At 35.5% G+C, this 20,960-nt stretch overlaps 1 protein-coding gene across 1 annotated transcript in view; it reads right to left on the bottom strand.

Moving 5' to 3' along the window:
• Window positions 1-1,411: 1,411 nt before the first annotated feature.
• ITGAV (integrin subunit alpha V) overlaps window positions 1,412-20,960 on the bottom strand; it is a gene marked incomplete at both ends in the record, with an annotated part of 39,711 nt that continues 20,162 nt past the window's right edge. Inside the window, 23 exons of the mRNA XM_079538947.1 lie at window positions 1,412-1,507; window positions 1,896-2,018; window positions 3,026-3,133; window positions 3,226-3,339; window positions 4,138-4,251; window positions 5,228-5,386; window positions 6,375-6,480; window positions 7,219-7,299; window positions 9,265-9,344; window positions 10,379-10,471; window positions 11,187-11,334; window positions 12,255-12,322; window positions 12,925-13,062; window positions 14,150-14,304; window positions 15,428-15,486; window positions 16,029-16,130; window positions 16,727-16,772; window positions 16,895-17,086; window positions 19,143-19,345; window positions 19,808-19,860; window positions 20,497-20,553; window positions 20,640-20,683; window positions 20,869-20,913. Coding sequence (XP_079395073.1) covers window positions 1,412-1,507; window positions 1,896-2,018; window positions 3,026-3,133; window positions 3,226-3,339; window positions 4,138-4,251; window positions 5,228-5,386; window positions 6,375-6,480; window positions 7,219-7,299; window positions 9,265-9,344; window positions 10,379-10,471; window positions 11,187-11,334; window positions 12,255-12,322; window positions 12,925-13,062; window positions 14,150-14,304; window positions 15,428-15,486; window positions 16,029-16,130; window positions 16,727-16,772; window positions 16,895-17,086; window positions 19,143-19,345; window positions 19,808-19,860; window positions 20,497-20,553; window positions 20,640-20,683; window positions 20,869-20,913 — 2,384 coding nt within the window. The remainder of the gene's footprint in view (window positions 1,508-1,895; window positions 2,019-3,025; window positions 3,134-3,225; window positions 3,340-4,137; window positions 4,252-5,227; window positions 5,387-6,374; window positions 6,481-7,218; window positions 7,300-9,264; window positions 9,345-10,378; window positions 10,472-11,186; window positions 11,335-12,254; window positions 12,323-12,924; window positions 13,063-14,149; window positions 14,305-15,427; window positions 15,487-16,028; window positions 16,131-16,726; window positions 16,773-16,894; window positions 17,087-19,142; window positions 19,346-19,807; window positions 19,861-20,496; window positions 20,554-20,639; window positions 20,684-20,868; window positions 20,914-20,960) is intronic.

The raw sequence follows: 20,960 nt of genomic DNA on the forward strand, positions 1-20,960 counted from the left end.
ATATGAAATAGTCTCTCTTCTGGCAATGAAATGTATTGAACATAATTAAACATCTTTTGTGCAATCAAATATACAATGAATGAATGAATTGGAGCAAGCCAACTCAACCTCCTCTTTTAAAACCCTTTCATTTTGCCTGCTATACTCTGCTTCATTTGACAATCTCACTACTCTTAGGGTAGGTGGAAGTGAGGCTAATGTACTGATGTAATCGAGACACAGGTGGCTGGCACACAGCATAGTTAAAACCGTCCCTATTATCACTATTATCCCGCACTTGGATGTAGTCAACTATGCAATGTGAGAATTATTAACATCTTCTCCTAGGCGCATCAGGTGAACTGTCACTCAGGTAACCAATTGCTTTGCCAGTAACTGTAATCCAGCCAGCCCAAGTAATATACAGACTCAGACTCCAAACCCTGTGGAGGTTTCATCTTTGGAGAAAAGTTTTCTCATCAGATGTGTCTGTGGGCAGCCATGGTCCAAAGGCTTGTCCCTGGTCATTCCTAAAAGGCACCATGCTGCCAAGACACTGTGAGACATGTGGATCTTGCTGCATGAAACACACAGTACAGTTTTTGGATCTTGCCCTGAATATTTTTGCTAGGTCCCATATAGAAAGTACATAATCTCCAGCCCTCTACCCCTCCCGTGGTGTAGGTTCAACCCCTTTTGTAGGGGACCTTGGGCCTGGAGAACAGTATCTGTAGCGTCTAGAGGGAAAGCTCTAGACGAATCTCTAGACAGGAGAGCAGATGAGAGTTCACAACAGGCATCACATCTGGGATTCCACTGAATAATCTTTCTTGTATTTTTTGAGCAAGAGGAAAATCCCCGGCACAGTTAATGAGTCAAGGAGTGTTTTTTTGTTGGGTTTTTTTTTTTTTTTTTTTTGGTTTTTGTTGTTGTTTTTTTTTGTTTGTTTGTTTGTTTTTACAAAATTCAACAAGCCGTGGTCATTTTTGTGCAACTAGCTTTCAAGAGGTGGGAAATAAACTGTAGTGTACAGAAAAAACTAACTGTTGAAACAACATGTAATCGTTCAAGTATCTATGGAAGCTGTTAGCTTCAGCCTAATAAAAGGAGTCTGTGTCGTAGTTCATATAAAGTCGGTCTCTTAAAAACATGTCTCCTGCAGCATCCCAATAAGCCAACTCACAGCACTACGTTTTACTTAACAGTTTTCACACGCAAATCAGTGCAGACGTGTTAGTCACATGTACGGACATGATTAATACAAAAAGGAGGATTTAAATATATTGCTCTCATTAAGTGTGTGCTGATATCTTCTGACACCATAATCCTTGCAGTCATGAGTGTTTTTTTTTTCCTTAGGGGGGAAACCTGTATTTGTAACTAAGATGTAGGCATTTTAAGGTTTTAGAATGTCTTACAGATAAAACTCTGCTTAAGCTTCTGATGTTCCTTCCCCATTCTCGTGTGGTTGCAGCTGTTCTCTTTCTTGTTCTTCTTGAGGCGGTCTCACACGTTTGAAAAAGCCCATCTGTAATACAGAAAACAACAGAGAAATTGAACCGTGTTATTTTCAAACATACACACATCTTTTTCTTTCTGCATCTTGAACAGATTTTATCTTATCAGTTACTGATTGTTTTTTCCTGCCACTCAATTCCATTTGATTTTTTGACCTCTAAGGCCAATAAATACCAGATACACAGATTAAACTGATTATTTCAGCACAATCACAGACGTTCTCTTTTTATTACTGAACTTCTCCCTGACAAAGCAGAAAAGTTTTTATGGCTAACTAAAAAAGTTAACACATTCAGGTCACCAGGAAAACAAGTTATTTCTGCAAGCTGCTGCTACTATTTGAAGTAATACACCACTGGTATTGAAATCAACCCCTAAGTAAACAATACTGTACTTACCCTGTACATAACGAGCACTAGAACAGCCAAGAGCAATAATCCTGCTAGGACAGCTAAAATTATAACCCACACTGGCACAGGCATAGGCTGTGGTTGAATGCCCCATGTAATATTTGTAGTAACCTAAAAGAAAAACACAATAAAAACACATTTTGCACAGCAGTTGAATTGTGAATTCATTCATGCATTTTAAGTACTGCTTATCTGGTTTCTATTGTAATTAAAATAATCTCAATCCAGCACAAATTAACTTTTCACTCCAGTGTGAGTAAGCAGCCATAGAATAGTGACAAAAAGGCTTCAGTGACCCAAATTTAATAGGATTTTCACAAGTTGTTTGTGGGTTTTTTTTTCCCCTTCAGTCAGTGATACCATGGCAACCTGTACTGAGAATCACCAAGCATTATAGAACACAACTGCAGGGTTTTGGAAACGTTTTGAAAATTAGAGAAAAATTATTCACTGCTTTTCTTTTTTTCCCCTAAAAAGGTAAAATTCCCTTAAAATTCCTTGGCAGGAGGGATTCAACTCCTGAAGTTCAAAGAGCTAAAAAGCAGTTAATAATAGTCATTGGCAACTATACTCTAAAATAAGCCAAGGTCCTTTTTCAGCTCTTTTACACTATAATGCACTGTAATGCCAACCAAAAACTTATTCTGGCAGCCAAATAGAGTGACCCATATCTTTCTTCCTGTTTGCACCTTGTCTCCTTTCTCTTTAGACCTCTCTAGGGCACAGATGGTCTTCAGTCTCACACATTATAATATAATCAAGGCCCAATACTTAGACTTGTAAGTGCTACTACAGAAAAGCACAATTTTCAAAATCAAATATTTCTGTAGCAAAATTGCTGTTAACAAGAATACTTAGAACTCTTCACCATGACTTCCTTTTCTCATTTTTCAGTTAATTCTTTAAAGCTACAAATAGTTTTAACTCTAATTTTAGCACAAAATATTCCCATTATTCTCAAGGGTTCTGAAATTAATGTATGAATTAAATATTTGATACAGTTAGAATTAAACGAAGCCACGCACAGCTATTGAACAATCATTCTTTTTGTACCATTCACAAAATTATTTATTTATTTATTTTTTACATCCAACTCAGGGTGGATGTAAATGACTTACCACTGTGGAATTGTGAATATCTTCAAAAGAAAGGTTCTTGTAAGGGAACTCTATAACATTGAATGAAGCAGATGATTTAAGGGAATAGGAGTGATTCTGATTTTCTTTCTATATAAGAAAAACAAAATTAGTATTGTGTATGTATATAAAATCACTTATTGTGTTTCAGAAGAGGGATCATATTGTATCCATTTACTTACGTTCATGAAAGTTTGGGTCCAAAGTCGTGATTTTAAATACAGTATTGCACTCTTCCCCCTTTCCAGGTGGCCAACTTGGCAGACTATCTTTAAACAATCAGCATTTCCACAGCCCTGTGCATGGAAAATAGAAATGATATGAGAAAGATGAAAACATTTGAATATTTGTTAACGCCATTATTTATATAGGTACTCATTCTATTTGCTAGGCAATGCACCGTTAGCTATTTAAGTACATTAAATGAAGATCAATTTTAAATGACTACTGACAGCGTTCAGTAAGTTCACTTTCAGACAAATGCTACTCAAGCCAGTTCTACAGTTTTGGATCCCAAAGCTGAAACTTCTGTCAGTACGTATGAAAAAATTTCTGCAGGCTGAAGGGCATTTCTGATCAATTTACATTACCATCCTCCACATTTGTTTCACTAGGAAAACTCAGGTCTAAGTAACTGCAACTAGTAAAACTACACTTTGCTCTTCAGTGTGGTCTGACTCACTGACCTAAACTGTAAGCTACTCCTTGCAGCGAAGGCAATGGGTACAGCACTCGTCTGCTTCTGTTTTACCTGCATTGCATGTCTTCCTCCTATTAAATTCAAGAAATAGCACAATACAGAAGTAAGGCACTGAATGTCTGGAGTTCTGTTTTTGAAGGCATAAAACTTACAACAAATCTGCAGCCACACACATCATTGGATGGCTACAATGGGAATAATGCACACATTGGGGAAAAATAAGAACAAACAAAACGCATCACACAGCTCCAGAGAATGAGATTCTTCGTCTGTTATCCTTTAAAACACAGAATGAACCCTAGCATGTTTTCTGAAGCAATGCTTTGTCACACAGAGCTTTCATCTCTCCATTATAAGCCAACATACTGTGGATACATCGACGTTAAAAGCTTACCAAGGTTTGCACATCTCCTTCAATGGCAGTTAAATCCCTCCGACTGATACGATGATTGCGATTATCTTCCCTGCTAAATGTTTCATTCTTTTCATCATCTTTAGAAGCAGAAATCTGGATAAACCAAGGAAGCCCAAACAATAATTCTTACCTTTAGATAATCAACAACTTGAACGTTCAGTTAAAACTTCAAGAAAATAATACAACTCCTCTTTCTGTCTTAGTGAAGCTTTGCTTTCCGCTATAGCTGTTACCAAAGCATTACTCATGCCATTTCTTGACTACTGCTAAATTTTTAAGATCTAACAAAAAGCCTTGAATAACTTAATTCTTCAACTCAAAACATTTTCAAGTGCACAATGAACATAAAAATACTTAGATGGCAATAGAAATCTGATTTTGTCATGTTCTATTAAGTATTTTTCCTCGTCATTTCAGATTTCTTAGTTCTGAAAAAAATAGCACTAGTATTGTATTGATGTACCTTATCACTGTCCGTGTGTACACAGACGTATAACAGAGACCTGAAAAAATGTACAATAAGTTTATTCCAGCCTGGGAAAATGGAGTTTCTTCTCCGTTCTGTTCTTTACAAGCTACTTGTTTCAATAGGGCTTAAGTCAATATTATTTTCTCCAGCAAAACACACCTATTGACCAAGGTGGGATCTTTGGAAGTGGCTAAGCAACAGAAAAGCTACTAACATTAAAAATAAAGCAATTTTGTCAAGAAACAAAACCTAGAAAATCTACATGAATAGCCCTGAATTACTTGGAATATTTTTAAAGCTACATTCAACAGAATTCAATTGCTTTGGTCTTTGTTCAGATAGTATGGCTTTCAAGAAAAAAGCAAAAGGAAATCTGACACAAATTTGTCTTCAGTTTGGCAATCTGTTACCTACCTTTTATTTTTATTTCACCTGCCATGTACATTAACAAGTACGATCAAACACTGTGGTCTTGCTCCTCAACAATAGAGGAACACTCAACTCAGTGTGTTAGGTATTTTGATTCAGGACTTTTTAATGTCTTTGCAAATAAGCAAACATATTTCATTTCACTCAAACAAAAAGGAAAGTACCATATACCTTAATTTTCAATGGATTGATCTCCGTATCAGAAGTGCAGTTCATGGGACCATCGATGTCATACTGAACAATATACAACAGTGTATAGTTTTTGTATTTGTAAGGCCACTGCAGAGTCATCATCACCTTGCTGAAAGCACTTGGGCCATTGTTTCTCAGCTGATTATGAAAATAAACATTACAGATGTAAAAAAAAACCCATATATATATATATATATATATATATATATATATAAAACACGTGTAGTTTATATATAATACATACAGTACATGTATATGTGTATATATATACACAAGTATACACACACACAGTGGTTAGTTTTTATTTCAGCCACAAATGATACTTAGACGAAGGTCGCTACCGCCAGCAACTTAGAGCAATAACATCAACAACTTCACCTAAAAATGGTAACTGAACTACAGTCCCACAGCAGTCAAAACTTGAAATTATTTCTGTAACACGATGGGGAAAAATACTTCCAAGGAAAGCTTTTTAGCATTAATTTTTTCGCCTTGAAGCAATGTAGTTTTTGTAGTGTCATCATGAATCACTGCCTCTGTACGTGTCTCAGCCAAGACACCCTGCGCACAAACAACATGCACCTCTAAGTTTCTTTAGATAAATGGTGTCTTATAAGTTCGAGAACTTTCACTATTCCAATTCACACAGCTCACTCAGTTTTGTTTGATTCAACTGTCTAGACTTAAACTGTGATCATTCTTTTAAGGAAGTTTTTAATACTTAAAATTGTTCAAGACTTTTACAATAATGATTCAGAACAGTTGGAATACTAATGAGAATACTAAATAATTTACAGCTATGAATTATTTTCTGAGTTCAAAGTACTTCAAATATTTTATCTAGATTTCAAAGCGCTAGAAAAATCTTACAGACAATAAAAGATGTGTAATGAAGTTATTTAAAAAAATTATTCTCTTGTATTTGGCCACTTCTGTTACAGTAATTGCAGGCATTCAAACCCTTCTTGCAGATACTACTTATTAGCCCAGTATAATTAAGTTTTTGTTTCTACAGAAGAAAAAAGTAAAAAAAAGATCATCTACTTCAGCAGAAAGCTACACTGAAGATTTCTTTATTCTCCTTTATCACAGAACAGTGTAATTGAAATTAGTAGAAACTGCATACCTCATAGATATGCTGAACTAGAGGCCCTATATCATCTTCTGTTTCTGGATTCTCCTTGGGCTGCCAATTTGCAATAGGAAGGAATATGTGATCAGGAGATGACACGCTAAACAGTGGAGCAAACAGTTATGAAACATAATCAGTTATGAAACATAAAATGCAGTTCTCTAGAACATCTCAAAGAAAGCAACTTGCCTAAAATACTATCTACAATTTTTTCAGCCACTATGTTTAAGAACTACATTGCCTTTCTACCAAATACTCAAAATAAGATCAGAAAATGAGTGTAGTAGAAATCAAATAATGTGACAAGTCAGGAATCTGAGTTAACTAACTAAGCAAAAGGATCTTACAGCTTTTAGCTATGGAGTATATGTTCACCAAGTATAAGAATTAAGGTTAAATGGAGTCATGATAATATTAATACCATGCTTAATATTGACGATGGTGAAGCCACTGCAAGTTTATCTTTAGAAAGACTTAGAAATTTAGAAAAGGTTCGTGGAGGAGGAAAGCAATCTAGAGAAAAGTGTGCAACTATGAAAATGAGGGATGTGTTCCCTCCAGCACACCCCTTGCCTCCCAGAAATAACAGAAGCATAACAATCATCCATTTTTTCAATTAGCTTCTCAATTTGTCAGAATTATTTAAGATTGGCAAGTCTGAATTGTGGCTGGAGAATTACACGTTCTTTATGATTAAAATCTCCTTATGATTTCATGGAAAATAACACAGAGAGACCTGAAAGAAAGATTATTGAATTATAAAGAAACAAACACAATGCTCGCTTGAGGGGGAAAAAAAAAAAAAAAAAAAGAGTATTGAAATAGTATCAAGCCTTACCCTCTAATTTCAACAGCTGCTGAAATGGCAAGGTCAACCTGATAGAATGCTACAGGACTTAGATTGTCAAACAGGTTGGAACTGCAAAGAAGAATGAAGTGAATTTGTTAAATGAAATAAACTAAGTATTAAAAACAAATATACAAATGAAAAAACCTTGAAGTGATTGGATGTAACAGAACAGAACATGACACCTGAGCCACTGTAGAAGAGCAGATACATTAAACTAAAAGAGCAGACAACCAGATGGACCTCGAAGTGGCATGGTAGATAGCTGGCAGCAAGATTATCTCCAAGCTACTAACACTTTTCCACTTTGCAATGTTCTTCCAAAGCTAGGACCAAGAGAAGAGAAGGAAATAGTATTTGTACAGTGACATTAAGACTGAAAGAGACAATGTATAAAAAAAAAAAAAAAAATCACACCGTTGTCAGATAAAATAATGAAGTATGCCCTTGAGTCCCAGGATGCTGACTAGGGTAACCTGACGAAAAAAATTCAGGTTTTAAAGAAAGTAGAGAGGAAACAACTTAATGATAACACCTGAACTCTAATGAGCACTCCACTAAGAAAATTTGGACCGTAACAATTGAAAACAATAGTCTTGTGTCTTCTGACGAGGGAATTCATCCAGCCTGGTGTACTCACAGACATGCATTTCAAAAAGATAACTTGATATTTCTCCTACAGGACATCTTATTACATGTATTGTTTTGCAATTTTATGATATTAAGTTTGCCACTTCTCTCAAAAGTTATTTAATTAATACGTTAGAGTTGGATGTGAGAATATGCAGTGGAAATAAGTCAGATCTCATGGCTATGGAGGGATGACAATGAGTGGTTGTTTAAGGAAATCGCTTCCATAAAAGGTGGAAAACATTGCAAGAACTTTCTTTCTCTTCCATCAGAAGAGGAGCAGGACTTAAGCAATCTCACATAGAAATTCTTTACTGACTGTTTACTCTCCTAGGGAAAGGTAGGAGTGACTGCTGGTAGTCTAAGGGTGAAGACAGGTGCCCCAAACAAAATTGATTTAAGCAAAGAAACAGAGTCACATTTCACTGTCACAGCTTACGATCTGCTGGAAAAGGGGGAGAAAATTGAATAAACAGCAACGTGAGATCAAAAAGATGTTTAATGCTGCCACAAACTTTGACCGGTATGGCCAACCACTGTATCATTAGAACAGAATTCCAGGCTTAAAACTACTTAACTCCTGTAGTTGAAAAATGAATGTATATGATCATTATTTATTTACTGCATCAGAAAAAATGAAACCCTTAATTGAGTAGAGGGAAAAAAAAGGGGGTTGCTCCACTATAGGGAAAAACAAACACTACACATCTGTGTGGTCGGTTAAGCAATAGAAAACTGAGTATGAAGATTCCCATTGATCACATCTCCAAACACTGAATATTATCAGTAGATATAAATTCATATTTATATGTCACATATTCAAGTGCTGTGCCTATCTTATGATTAGCAAAACCGCTAAATACTTTGCTCAGTTTAATTTTTAGACTCTTTTACACTGGCTACTGTACAGCACATAAAATGGTTCACTGCATATTGCATCTGTTTAGACCACTGCGCGTGTTGCCTCTTCAAAAAGGCTTACTTCTCTCATTCTTGAAATACATAAAATTTGAAATTCTGATATTAGATCAAACACTAGTTTTAAAACAGGTCTAGAAACTCAAAGACAAAAGTTATACTGCAACACTACAGTAGTGTCAGGAGATTACAGCAAGCACAAAAAATACAGTTTGTCTTGAAACACTTCAAATTACTAAGACAGCAATACTGAAACAGCCAATTGTGCCATGTCCTGTGTAGAAGTTGTAAGCAAAAAATACATTCAAATAGAACACTCAATCTTCCCTATATTTTAAAAACCTTAATTCATAGAAGAAAGGGTATTTTTAAAAAATATTACCAAAGACCACACAACTATCCCAGCATGAAACCATAACTGCTCAGTTCACGACCTGTATACTCAGCACATTATCTACCAGGCAACATGCATATTCACAATTTCCATACCTCCGTATTTGCAAGTCGAACTTCACAGAGGTATCCATTTCAGATTGCTGGTGCACACTGAAACGCAGGCCAGCTAATAGCTTAAAAAAAAAAAAAAAAAAAAAACACCATGGTTCAGTGGAAGTAAAATAAAATAACAAGTAAAAGTTTCTTAGTACTAATTATACTACAATGAAATTGCTTGAGCATGGGGCCATAAAGAGAACACAATACAGAATTGGCAAATAAAATTTGTCCAGTTCATTATAGAAGTAAACATACTTCTCTCTCTATCGATCCACCAATGCCCTAAGACAGAAATATGTGGTGTATATCATGCTCACCACCTTGCTTGAGCTATTTCTACACATAACTGAGTATCCAGATGTGTTACAAAAATTGCTATGGTCTGAAGAACAGGGCACAGTTTAACGTGAAAATTCACGGTTCACAAGGTCAGTGCATAACAGTTGCTTCAATACTTGTGCAATTCAGGTTGGTTATACCCTGAATCCTTCGGAAATAGCATTTGTTAGTCTGTACAAGATGCCTCTTGGAAGAAAACACTGTCAAAGCGTTTATAATTGTAACTGATTTTCACTTTATTTCCTCAGAAAACTAGACCTCTTAAGTCATAATACCTTAACATCTGCCAGGTACCACTAATTGTTTTTGAATTCCTGCAGTTTTGGCTATGTTTGACTGAAGCACAGAGTTTTCAGCTAGTCTAAATACTGGCTCAGACTTGACAAAACTAGACAGAGACAATATTCATTTTCCATAACAAAGAGAAAGGTATATTATGAGCTAGCTGTTTATTACATACCAAAAAATTAGTATTCTATAAATCTAGAGACACGAGAGACATAAGGGACCAAAATGCATTAATTCCTCTGTTCACTGAACTACATATTTTGAGTTGCATCATGAAACTCACAAACACACATGCTCCTTTTAATTCAATTTACTTGAGAAACTGAAACCAATTTCCATTGAATTAACCAAATGTGGGTACCTAGATGGTTCGCTGAACCTCCTGTCAGTAAACACCCTGTTCAAACACTACCTGTGATTAAGAAAAGTCCCAGCTGCCCTCCTGCTGGAACTCCTAGACACATGTTGGACCAAATCTCACCTTAGTTCCTGCTTTCATGGGATTTCCCAGGTCACAAACCACCATGCGAGTTTGATTCTCAGTTTTAAATGCACATGACAATCTTGCTAAAGCCTACAGTAAAATAAAAAAAGATTAAGGAACATCATTCTTCACACTTGACATCTCTTTAACAGGCCAGGGAAGAGTGCTAGATATGCTGCATTAATTTTAACATCATTTCTCAGTCGTAACATAATCAAGCACTATAAATTCAATGAAATCTGAATATTCAAGTTTGCAAGGAGACAAATGCTACTGAAGTGAGACAGATGCTCTTTCCAAGGTTATCACAGGAGAAATTCAGTGCTCTTACGTTGGACAGACCTGATTATTTCAGTGATCTAAAGCATTTTTCCACTTAATTCTTTATAACCTATGTGAATAAACTTTGGCAATCAGGGAAGTGTTAAAACTCTCAGCAGAAAATACAGATCGGAAAGCAAAATAACATAAATACTCACTAGCTTACTCAACAAGAGGTGTTAAAGGAGCTATCAGATTTTTAATATATTTAAATTTGAATGGTTACCATTTGTTTAAAGACTGATAGCAGATAAAATCTGTGTGTCAGACCCCATGACACAGACTTTCCTTTGTTGCTACCAGCAGACTCAAACTAGAAACATTTGCCAAGGTGTCACGTAAACACAGGGCTTGGAAGAATCTTAGAGCATTACTTTGGAGCTTTGCTTCAAGACTTCATCTTAAAAAGTATCACTGATGGACTCTCTCCTGCAGGCTTCAGTAGCAACAATTACTCAAAGAAGAACAATATTCACAATTTTACCTCATTATTTCGAACAACACCAATGAAATCTGCTTGGGGAGGAACTATGACAAAGAGTTCTGCTTCGTAGGCTCCTTCCCCTTGATTCTCTGCATTGACAGTCAGCGTTAAGGGATTGTCATCACCAATGTAGATCTTCTTCTGATCGCTGAAGTAAAACAAGGGTAAAATAATCAACATATAAACAAATTATGTAGCCCAACACTTGCTTTTTAACAGAGTAAACAATTATTAACAACTACATTCCTGTGCACATTTGAGTTACATGGCTACTTTATAAAAGTACAAGCACACATTTATAACAAAAGTTGATGGAAGGAAGGCTCAACTACAGAATACATCCACACCTCTCTAATACATTTGTTCCAAATCCAAATACAGTATCTTAAAAAAAAAAAAAAAGTATTTCTATTATTTTCATGTTACCAACCAAAAGTTAAGCTAAATATAGCTGCACTAATGTAAAAGGTTTCTGAAACATTTGCATGAATGAGCATACCCATACATACATGAGCAAACACTGTAGATATAACGGCATAAAATATGTTAACAGTTATGAGTAGAGGTAGTATATTCAGAATGGCTTTCAGGCCTACCAAGCAGAAGAAGCTCAGCCTCAGGACAACAACTGCAATAGAGAGCTTGTTCTTTTTTTCTTGAATATATAAAAGATACTGCCCATACTAACAAAAGACAAAAGAAGCTTTATCCACCCATGCTGAAGAAAAACATGCCATGTTCATATTTTCATGTTCCTGTCTAGTATTAAATAACCTAACACTGGTGTAGCTACGACTAACACTACCGCTATATCCAGGTCAGCAAACATGGACATAAAAAGCTGTGTTCAGTGGTACTGGAGAGGGTGCATTGCTCTCCCTGTATTACATGCTAGTGACATTTGGTTACAAAGCAGAAAAAAAGGTTTTCCCAGCAACAAACAGGTCCTACTTATTTCAAGCGACTATTTTAACGGAAGTATTACAAAGCTCTTGAAGTCCAGAATTCAAGGTTAGAAGTCAAATAGTGTTGTTCTTTTTTCATATGGCATTTTTGTCATATAATTACCTTCTTACTGAAACCTCCAGCTTTGGTTTGCAGATATTATCCTCACCACAATCCAATAGGATGTGTGCCTATGCAAAAAATCAAAAGCATATTTATTTAATTATTTGTGCATAACATACCAGTTAATCAAAGAACCTGCCACACTTTTCAGCTCCAGCACTAACACCTACATGACTTGGTCCTCTTTCATTACTTTGAATCTATTTATCTTGAGTTTTTGCAAACAAGTTACAACTTTCCTCTTTACAAACAAGAGTAGAAACTGTATACTAAAGAGCAGAAACAGAAGTTATGAGATCTGTAGAGATAAATGGCTAAAACACATAAAGCAGCACAGCGTGAGGAATGGAAAAAACACTCCAATCCTTTAAGGGATTCAGTACTGCTATCTTCTTTTCTCCAGAAAAATGTTACACTGTACAGATGAACAAGAAATCCAGCGCTAAGGATTGAAATATTTTAAAGAAAAAGAAAAATGTCACAGAGGGAAGGAAAAAAAAGACACATAAAAATAGCATGCAAGTCCAATCTAAAGTTGCATAACTCAAAGGCTAAGGCCTAGATACATGTTTTTGTATCATAATTTTTGATAAGCGCTAAGATGAACAATGTTTAGAAAGCTGAAAATATATTCTTACAAAATCTGTGACGACAGAACATGGAACTGTACCTGTCTGCTCATATTAGCAGGAGTGAATTGATTGAGGATAGGATGCAATCCTGTTGCATCTGCAGCTGTTTTGTAATCAAGACGATATTCCATAAAAATTGTAATGGGAGTTAATTTGTCTCTAAATTCAGATTCATCCTAAGGAAACAAAAAAAAAAAAAAAAAAAAGAATTATAATTAGAATGCATAATCAAAACAAAACCAAAGATCTTCTAGTTAACAGCCATCCCAACAGCAACACTGAGCAGTATTTTTATTTATTGATCAACTTGCAGTAGGAACTAGGAGGCCGAAACAGCATTCCAATATCTGAGCTCTTTCCAACTAATACATGTCTTCTCAAAGAATCTGCATTGTATACTTCAATATATACAGTTTTGGTTTTAGCAAGTATGATTTACAAAACGTAAAAGGAGAAAGATTAAGTCATAAAACTTAAGCAACAAGGAGTCTTTGAGCCTGAATAATTCTACTCCTTCCTATAACAAAAAAAAAAAAAAACTGTATGTTTCTTAAATCCCTCATAGATGTTCATCTTCAGACTTCCCGAAAATACTCATTTACAATGGATTCATTCGTTTTCATACTATTCATTTCAAATCATTGTTGAGTTCATTACAGGACCTTACTTCAGAGGCTATCTTCTCTGGACAGAAATCTGTTATTAACTCTTTTCCTGACAGTTTTCAACCATTTTTGTGTTCTATTTGCAGTCTTCTCATATAGATTGTAATTGTTATTTCCATCTAAGAATGTTTTACCAGCCAGAGTTTCTTCTCTTGGGTCAGACATTGTATTTGTGGACACCTGTCCACATTTGTAGAGACTGAAGCAAAAGTCTGATAAAAAGCATATGGAACATTTCAGCTATTTCCATCTCCTCTAATTTGCTGATTTTCACTTTATGGTTGAAAAATCTGTATTTTTCTTTATTTCTCTTGCTTCCAAAGTAGAAGCACAACCTCTTCTTATTGACTTCCAAGTTACCTGTAAATTATAACTAATTTTATGTCTAGGTGACTTGTCCATGAAGTGCTTTAAAGAATTTGAATTGAATTTCCAGTCCATTTAGTGACCAGGATCTTAATCAAAATACTAATCCTCTTTGTCCTCTGGCAGCAACATTAACCCAGGAAAGATAGACCAGTTTAATAGTACTAGGTTTATCCACTAGGCATGAAGTTTCTCCAGTAATGATTTTCCTAAAACATAAATAGATGCTCACCCTCAGAAAAGCATCAAGTTCTTCACAATTCATTTTGCCTCCCTTTGTAATAGTCATGTTCTTGGAATGGCTAGGCTGTTTGCTGTGGAGAAAGAGAGCTCTCCTTATAGCTCCTTTTTGCTTCAGTTTATCCAACAGCAGCTCCACTTGGAAATCTGTCCAATACAAAGCATTTGGATTAGGGATATTTTATCCAATTAAACACAAAGTAGATCTGCATCAGAAGTGAGCTTAAAAGTTGATTTCACCTTTTAAATAATATATAATGCTATAAATATAATAATTAGTATTTAATACTTAGAAACTGTAAAACTTTTGTTTATTTAAATACAAAATCTGTTAATACATCATTCTCAGTACAGTAACTAAGAATAAATACGAAGTGCCACGATTACCCAAAAATCGAGCTCCACTCATTCTTTCAAAACAAAACCTGTATTACTGTTTGAGCAGTGATAAATTCATAAGTGCTTTGGAACTGCAAGAGGAATGCTTTTCCAGCCAGTAAATAGTACAGCAGCTTTGTACATAGTATGTATATAATTGAACTGTGTTGCTAACTTAGCTACTTCAAATATTCAATACAGATAATGAAATATAAAATATTAACAGCAATATTTATGAATCCTCCCAAATCATACCTCCTATATGCATGTCGTACAGCAAATAAGGAAAAGCATTTCTAATTGCTAGTCACAATTGGGCTATAGCATGCCATCTGCCATACTATACAATCTCAAGAAAAACTTTAAAAGCTGTTTGAAGCAGTCTTGTTTGGATTCTGATCTAGAAAATATGATCAGAAAATCAGTGATATCAATCAGAATCTGAGGATTTCAACAAAAACGTGAGACGTGCTTTGTGTCTTGTCTATATTCTTAAGGCCTAACTAAACATATGCTTGAATGTTCTTGTTTAAAACTCTCCTCTACATAACATTTCATATCAGTTCCATAAAATAGAAAGAATTTCTCAAGACTAATTACACAAAATGGTGAGACATGCTTCAAGTCCCAATCACTCTAAAAACCACAAATTTCAACTGACTCAAGTTAAAAAAAAAAAAAAAAAAAAAAAAAAAAAAAAAAAAAAAAAAAAAACAGAAAAGAAAAGAAAAATCCAACACCAACCCCTACTGAGGAAAGTCTTGTAGATTTGTATTTATTGAACTTACAAAATTCTGTTATAAATAGTTATCAGTTGTTTCAGGAATGAAAGAGTACCTGTGTCTGCAAACAAGATAAATGAAGGCAGAACAAAAAATGTAATAAAACTTACTGAGCGAGTTAGGGAGCTTTCCTTTGCCGTCTGCTTTTAAGCAGAATTTTACTTTGAAGCTGTTTTGGAAGAAAAGAAAGGATTAATTTCACACATTTTCCCCCATCTTATTTTCTTCTAAAACTCCTTACTGTTTTTCTCAGTTCAGAGGTCTTCTGTTGCGAGACTCTAACTCAATCCCAAGCCCTGATTTCTACTAGTGAAAAAAAATTGCAGCCTATTAATAAAACAGACAGCTAAGGAAGCAATGCAAAGCTTTGGGGTGCAAAAGGAGCATGGCCAGCAAGTCGGAGGGGCTGATCCTCCCCCTTTATTCTGCCCTGGTGTGGCCACATCTAGAGTACTATGTCCAGCTCTGCGCTCCCTGGTTCAAGAAAGAGAGGGATCTTCTAGAGAGAATCCAACAGAGGGCCACAAAGGTGATTAAGGGCCTGGAGTAACTCCCTTGCAAGGAAAAGCTGAGAGACCCGGGGCTGTTCAGGCTGGAGAAGAAAAGGGTAGAATTGTAGAATCATAGACTCCTTTCAAAACTTGAAGTTTATGAAAATAAAAAGTTGAAAAGCTGCTTCCTCTCCAAGGAGAACAGGGATATCCTACTTACCATGAAACTTTTACATCTGACAGTGAACAGGCTTTGTTTTCTGGGTTTAGAATGGTTGGATTAACTTCCAGGGCAGCATTCACTCTGATAACTGGCCTGGCCCTAAAAAGAAGACATCCTTTTGAATAGCATTCTGCACCATGGTAGACAGTGCCCTTCCCACTAAACTGCAAAATGCACACTGAGAAAATAATTAGTGGAAGTTCAAGAATAACAAATAATCTTGGAGTTGATTAAGAAAAATGAGAAAGCCTTTCCATACTCTTTTACTACCATCAGAGTTGTGACATGGACAACTGTGTTAAGGAAAAGTCCTTCCTATTTTCAACACAGACAAATTTGGTATTTTCCCCAAATGACCAAGTCTTGGGGAGAATACTGGGACTGCACAGCGTAATAGCTAGCAGCAACCTCTTTCTTAGAATCCAGAAAACTGTCAGTCAGAAAGCTTTAAAGACAATTTTGAATTGTCTCGTAACAACAGATACATTGAGAAGGATAAATAATAAGATTACAAATTTCTCCAGTAAAAACAGCAGTACAACCTTTTCCTCCTCTCCTATCTTCAGTAGTCTAGAAGACAGAACGGCAGAATTTCAGACTTCACTAATCTTGCTTTGTTTTGTAACTAACAAATGCCAGTGAGCTTTCCTTCTTTATTTACTTTTACTTTTGTAAAAGCACAGAGTAATACACACCTATACAAAACAGCTGTGTCAACACCAAAGGCTCCAACAATCAAGTCTAAGAAAAAAGGAGAGAAAAGAGAAATAATACACATTTATATATATATATATATATTTTAATAGGCTGTTAGTTAGAGGTAGGGCTGCTATTAATCTAAAGTGACATGTAGAGCCAAGGACCTGGATATCCATTTTTGTCCACGTCTGTGGCTCCTTTCAGTGAGTACCCAAAGCTGGGTGGCATAGTACGAGCAGCCCACTGCCCTTCAAGAATCTGAGATGGGACTGCATTCAAACCAGTTGCTCTTCCATTGTAGATATAGACAAGTCCTCTCTTGTCCTCTCCACCGTACGGTGCAGCTACTGCAATATCTGTAAAACAAAAGAACTATCTTTAACATCTTTAACATTTATGCTGATGATCGGTAATTTCTGATCTTGTGATTTTGATCTATATCAACAGGAACAGAATGTAACAAGTCTTTAAAAAATACTTTTTTTTTTTTTTTTTTTAAATTGTATGCTAGGATATCCTAAAAAGTTAGCAAGAGCATATCAAACTTTTATTTGGGTGTGGAGAGTAAGAGGAACAGTTCTGCAAATACTTATGCACTTCACTAACTCACAGATGGATCAGATGGATTTGGGATAGTTTTGAGTTTATTTAACACCCAAAATTAGTCACTGCTGGAGACAAATCAAAAAAGTAAGTAGAACTATTTGTCCGTTTCATTAACATGCTCATGTTCCTCCAAAGGGTGTGGTATCTTAATAGTTGTGGAAGACTCTGAAATCAGCCTAAACAAATGTTAAATATTGAATTCCAATCTACTGGTATCAGGGCTTGGCCATTTATTTTACAGAGAATCTTCAGTTACATCAATTACATTCTCTCTTTAGTTTAATATGTTTGTGAGCACTTAACAGTTAACAATAAACAGTAATAAATAAAATGCTAATCAGACTCCACAGGAAATAATACCTCTAAAAGCAGCTTTAGAAGTGTACTGGTGACCTAAAGTAAATGTTTTCCCAGCAGGTTCAAAGTTTTGCTTAACATGCAAGTGTTTAAATACTTAACAAGATACAGAGAGTAATTAAATGAGTCCCCATTCTTCTCCTGATTTTGAAAATGTTTCTTAAGAGAACAAATACCTTACCATTTCATATTTTAAAACTCATCTTTACAAACTTTACACAAACAATAGAGATTTCAATCTTGAACCATACTGTGATGAAAAGCATTTTAATTAGCACTCCCAAAGTGGAACAGAACAAAAAATGAATAAAGTAGATCTAATAATGGCATAATAATTACACTTACAACAAGGAAGATTTTCGCTACGATTTTCTCACCTATACGTATTTCAGACTGAAATATGATGGAATGAAAGCATTGTCTGGATCATCTAATCAAGTGAACAGGTTTTTTTTTTTTTCTTAGCTGTAACCTTTCCAATGTCTTCCATGAATAGGTGCAGTGATGTTAAATACTTGCACTAATTCTATATACTACCACTGACTAAAAAAATTTAAGTATTAACTTTATCATATTAAATGGCATAAAGTATTTCGAGCTACCATACATATGGTACCAAACTGGCACATTGCAAAAGGATTCTGAAGTTAGCATGCTCATACTCGGCCTAAAATCAGATTTTTATCCAATAATGGCTAAGTTTATAATGTAAATTGCTAAGTAAAATGCTAAAACAAATATTTATTTATGAAACGTGTTCTCCTAGGACCCTGAAAGCCTCTGACCCAAAACTATATAACTATTGGCTGTTTGTTTGTTGTCCATGCCCAAGTCAAAGTTACAAGAAGCACTGGCCAAAGGCTTGGGATTCCACACTTTTGGTCAGAGTCCACACTTACGCTCAGGAAACCCAGCTCTTGGTGCAGTTGGCTGTAGTTGTCACAAAACATTTTCAGCAGACTTTTCAATTAAAATATATATATTTTAAAATCTAGACTTTTCTCAGGAAAATCTTTTCTATTGAAACAGTTTTAACCAACTCTTGGAAACATTCTCCAGTGATCTTTGTGTTTCTGGAGAGAAAGATTGGCTTTAAGCAATGGAAACAGGTAAATTGTATTGAGGATGTCCAAACAAATTACAGTGGAGACTAAGATATTTAACCAAAATATCTACTGTACTTATCACCTAGAAAGAAATACACTACCAGCATAACAACTAAAATAATCCATGCTGTAGTTTAAATGGTATAGTCTCTGCTCGATGCATACATGTAACTCCTGTTAGCATTCTTGGGAGTAGCATACAAGCATCGAAAGGAGTCTAGACCTTAGTGTCCAACATTCACTCATGGTTAGAATTCTTAATGTTTGCATGCAGAATCCAGACTTCATGTTGTCTAGATTTAATCTATAAACTTAAAATTCTCGTCAAAAAATGATGTCCTACCATTAAAGCCATCCTGGTCTAGATCACCCAGGGGTGCAATAGCACTGCCAAATCTTGCAAATATCTCAAAACCATTCAGCTTTGCGATCTGAAACCCTCCAGAGGCTCTTTGAAGACAAATGGAAACTTGGCCGACCTCTTGAAGTTTCCCATCAGAACCTCGATCCATAAAGAGTGGGGCTCCAATAAACAAATCTGTGTAACTGAACCAAAGAGGGATAAGGTTCTTTTAATAACAGCATGAAAATCCAATTTCATTCTCTCAAGTATCCATTAGCAGGAATAATTCAGCACTCAAGCCAGTGTTAACATGAAAGTTTCCCATCATTGAATTGCAACAGAAGGCAAATATTTATGGCAAAGGAAGCCATATAACAAACAATTTAACGCATTTAGAGCATGTGAATACACATGCATTTTTGTAAGTATATAAAAAATGAATCTACACTTGACAAAATGTTGAAGTCTAGTGAAAAAGTCTATTGTATAGATACAATTAACCAAGTTAAACAGGATAAAAAAAAGCATATTATAAGCGTTTTTTGTTTGTTTGTTTTTTGTTTTTGTTTTTTTTTTTAATAAAAGCTTTTTTTTTTTCTTTTTTTTTTTCTTTTTTTATCTTTCCATAAACATTGGGTGGAAGGGGGGAGAAGGAGCCCACTTACTCGTCCCCATTGATATCTGTGGCAGCCACTGAATACCCAAAATAGGCAGCCATCTGGAAAACAAAATTCAAAACAAGTTTTTGAGTCCTAATGACATAAACACACAATAAAGCTTGTGCAAAGCTTTTTAGAAGTGATATTAGGGAGATGATTATATATACTGTAAAAAAAAAATTCTCATTTTTTGTCTTCAGTACTCTGTTAGAAGGTAAATTTGTGAGTTACCTTCCCCGCTCTGCCTTTCATGATCCAGTACTCCTTCTCAGTTATTGAAATAGGCAGCATTTGCTCTACCCAATTAAGATTGTTTTTCTAAGTGGCGTTAAGTGTCTAAGGATCATAGAACCATTAAGGTTGGAAAAGACTAAGATCGTCTAATCCAAACATCAGCCCATCACCACCGTGCCTACCAAACCACATCCATAAGTAGCATATCTACCCTTTTCTTGAAAAACTCCAGAGGCGGTGACTCCACCACTCCCCTGGAGAGCCTGTTCCATAAAACAAGAACAGTACCATAAAACAAGAACGGGCAGAACTTACAATTCCTACATATGTAAACATTTTTTTGGCACTGAAGCTAATAACATAGGGAATTTTACATAATCTAGTACCCAAAATAGTTTCTTAATGTATCATTTCTCATTAAAAACAGCCTCCCTGTCATCTACCACACTGAAGGAACATACCTGCTCTCCAGTGAAGTTGTACATGGAGGACATGTTTTTCCCATTGTAGATGGACACCTGCATGTGAGAAAAAACACATTATGGCAAAGCAACAACTTTAATCTTTTCATTTATTATGAAATTAACTGCTTCAAATTTCCTACCATGCCTAGAGTTCTTGCTGCTCTTGGGACTCCTGATACAAAGTCTGAAATACAAAACAAGACACCCATATAACATTCAGTTTCCAAAGCAGAATGCCTTCTTTTGTACAGGGTAGCTCATTCCTAGTGCTTTATACGTTTTCCCTTGCACTTGACCATTTGTTCTACACCACTTACTTGAAAGTCCTACACAGTGAATTACCATTTTTTACTGAAACAACAATCTTACCTTCTATGCCATCACCACTGAAGTCTCCAACAGCCACGGAATAACCTGATTAAGAGAAAAATTAGTAAATCACTTCAGGAACATTTTTAAGC

This window comes from Tetrao urogallus (genome assembly GCF_951394365.1).
Source record: "Tetrao urogallus genome assembly, chromosome: 8".
In the NCBI taxonomy this organism is placed as follows: Eukaryota; Metazoa; Chordata; class Aves; order Galliformes; family Phasianidae; genus Tetrao; species Tetrao urogallus.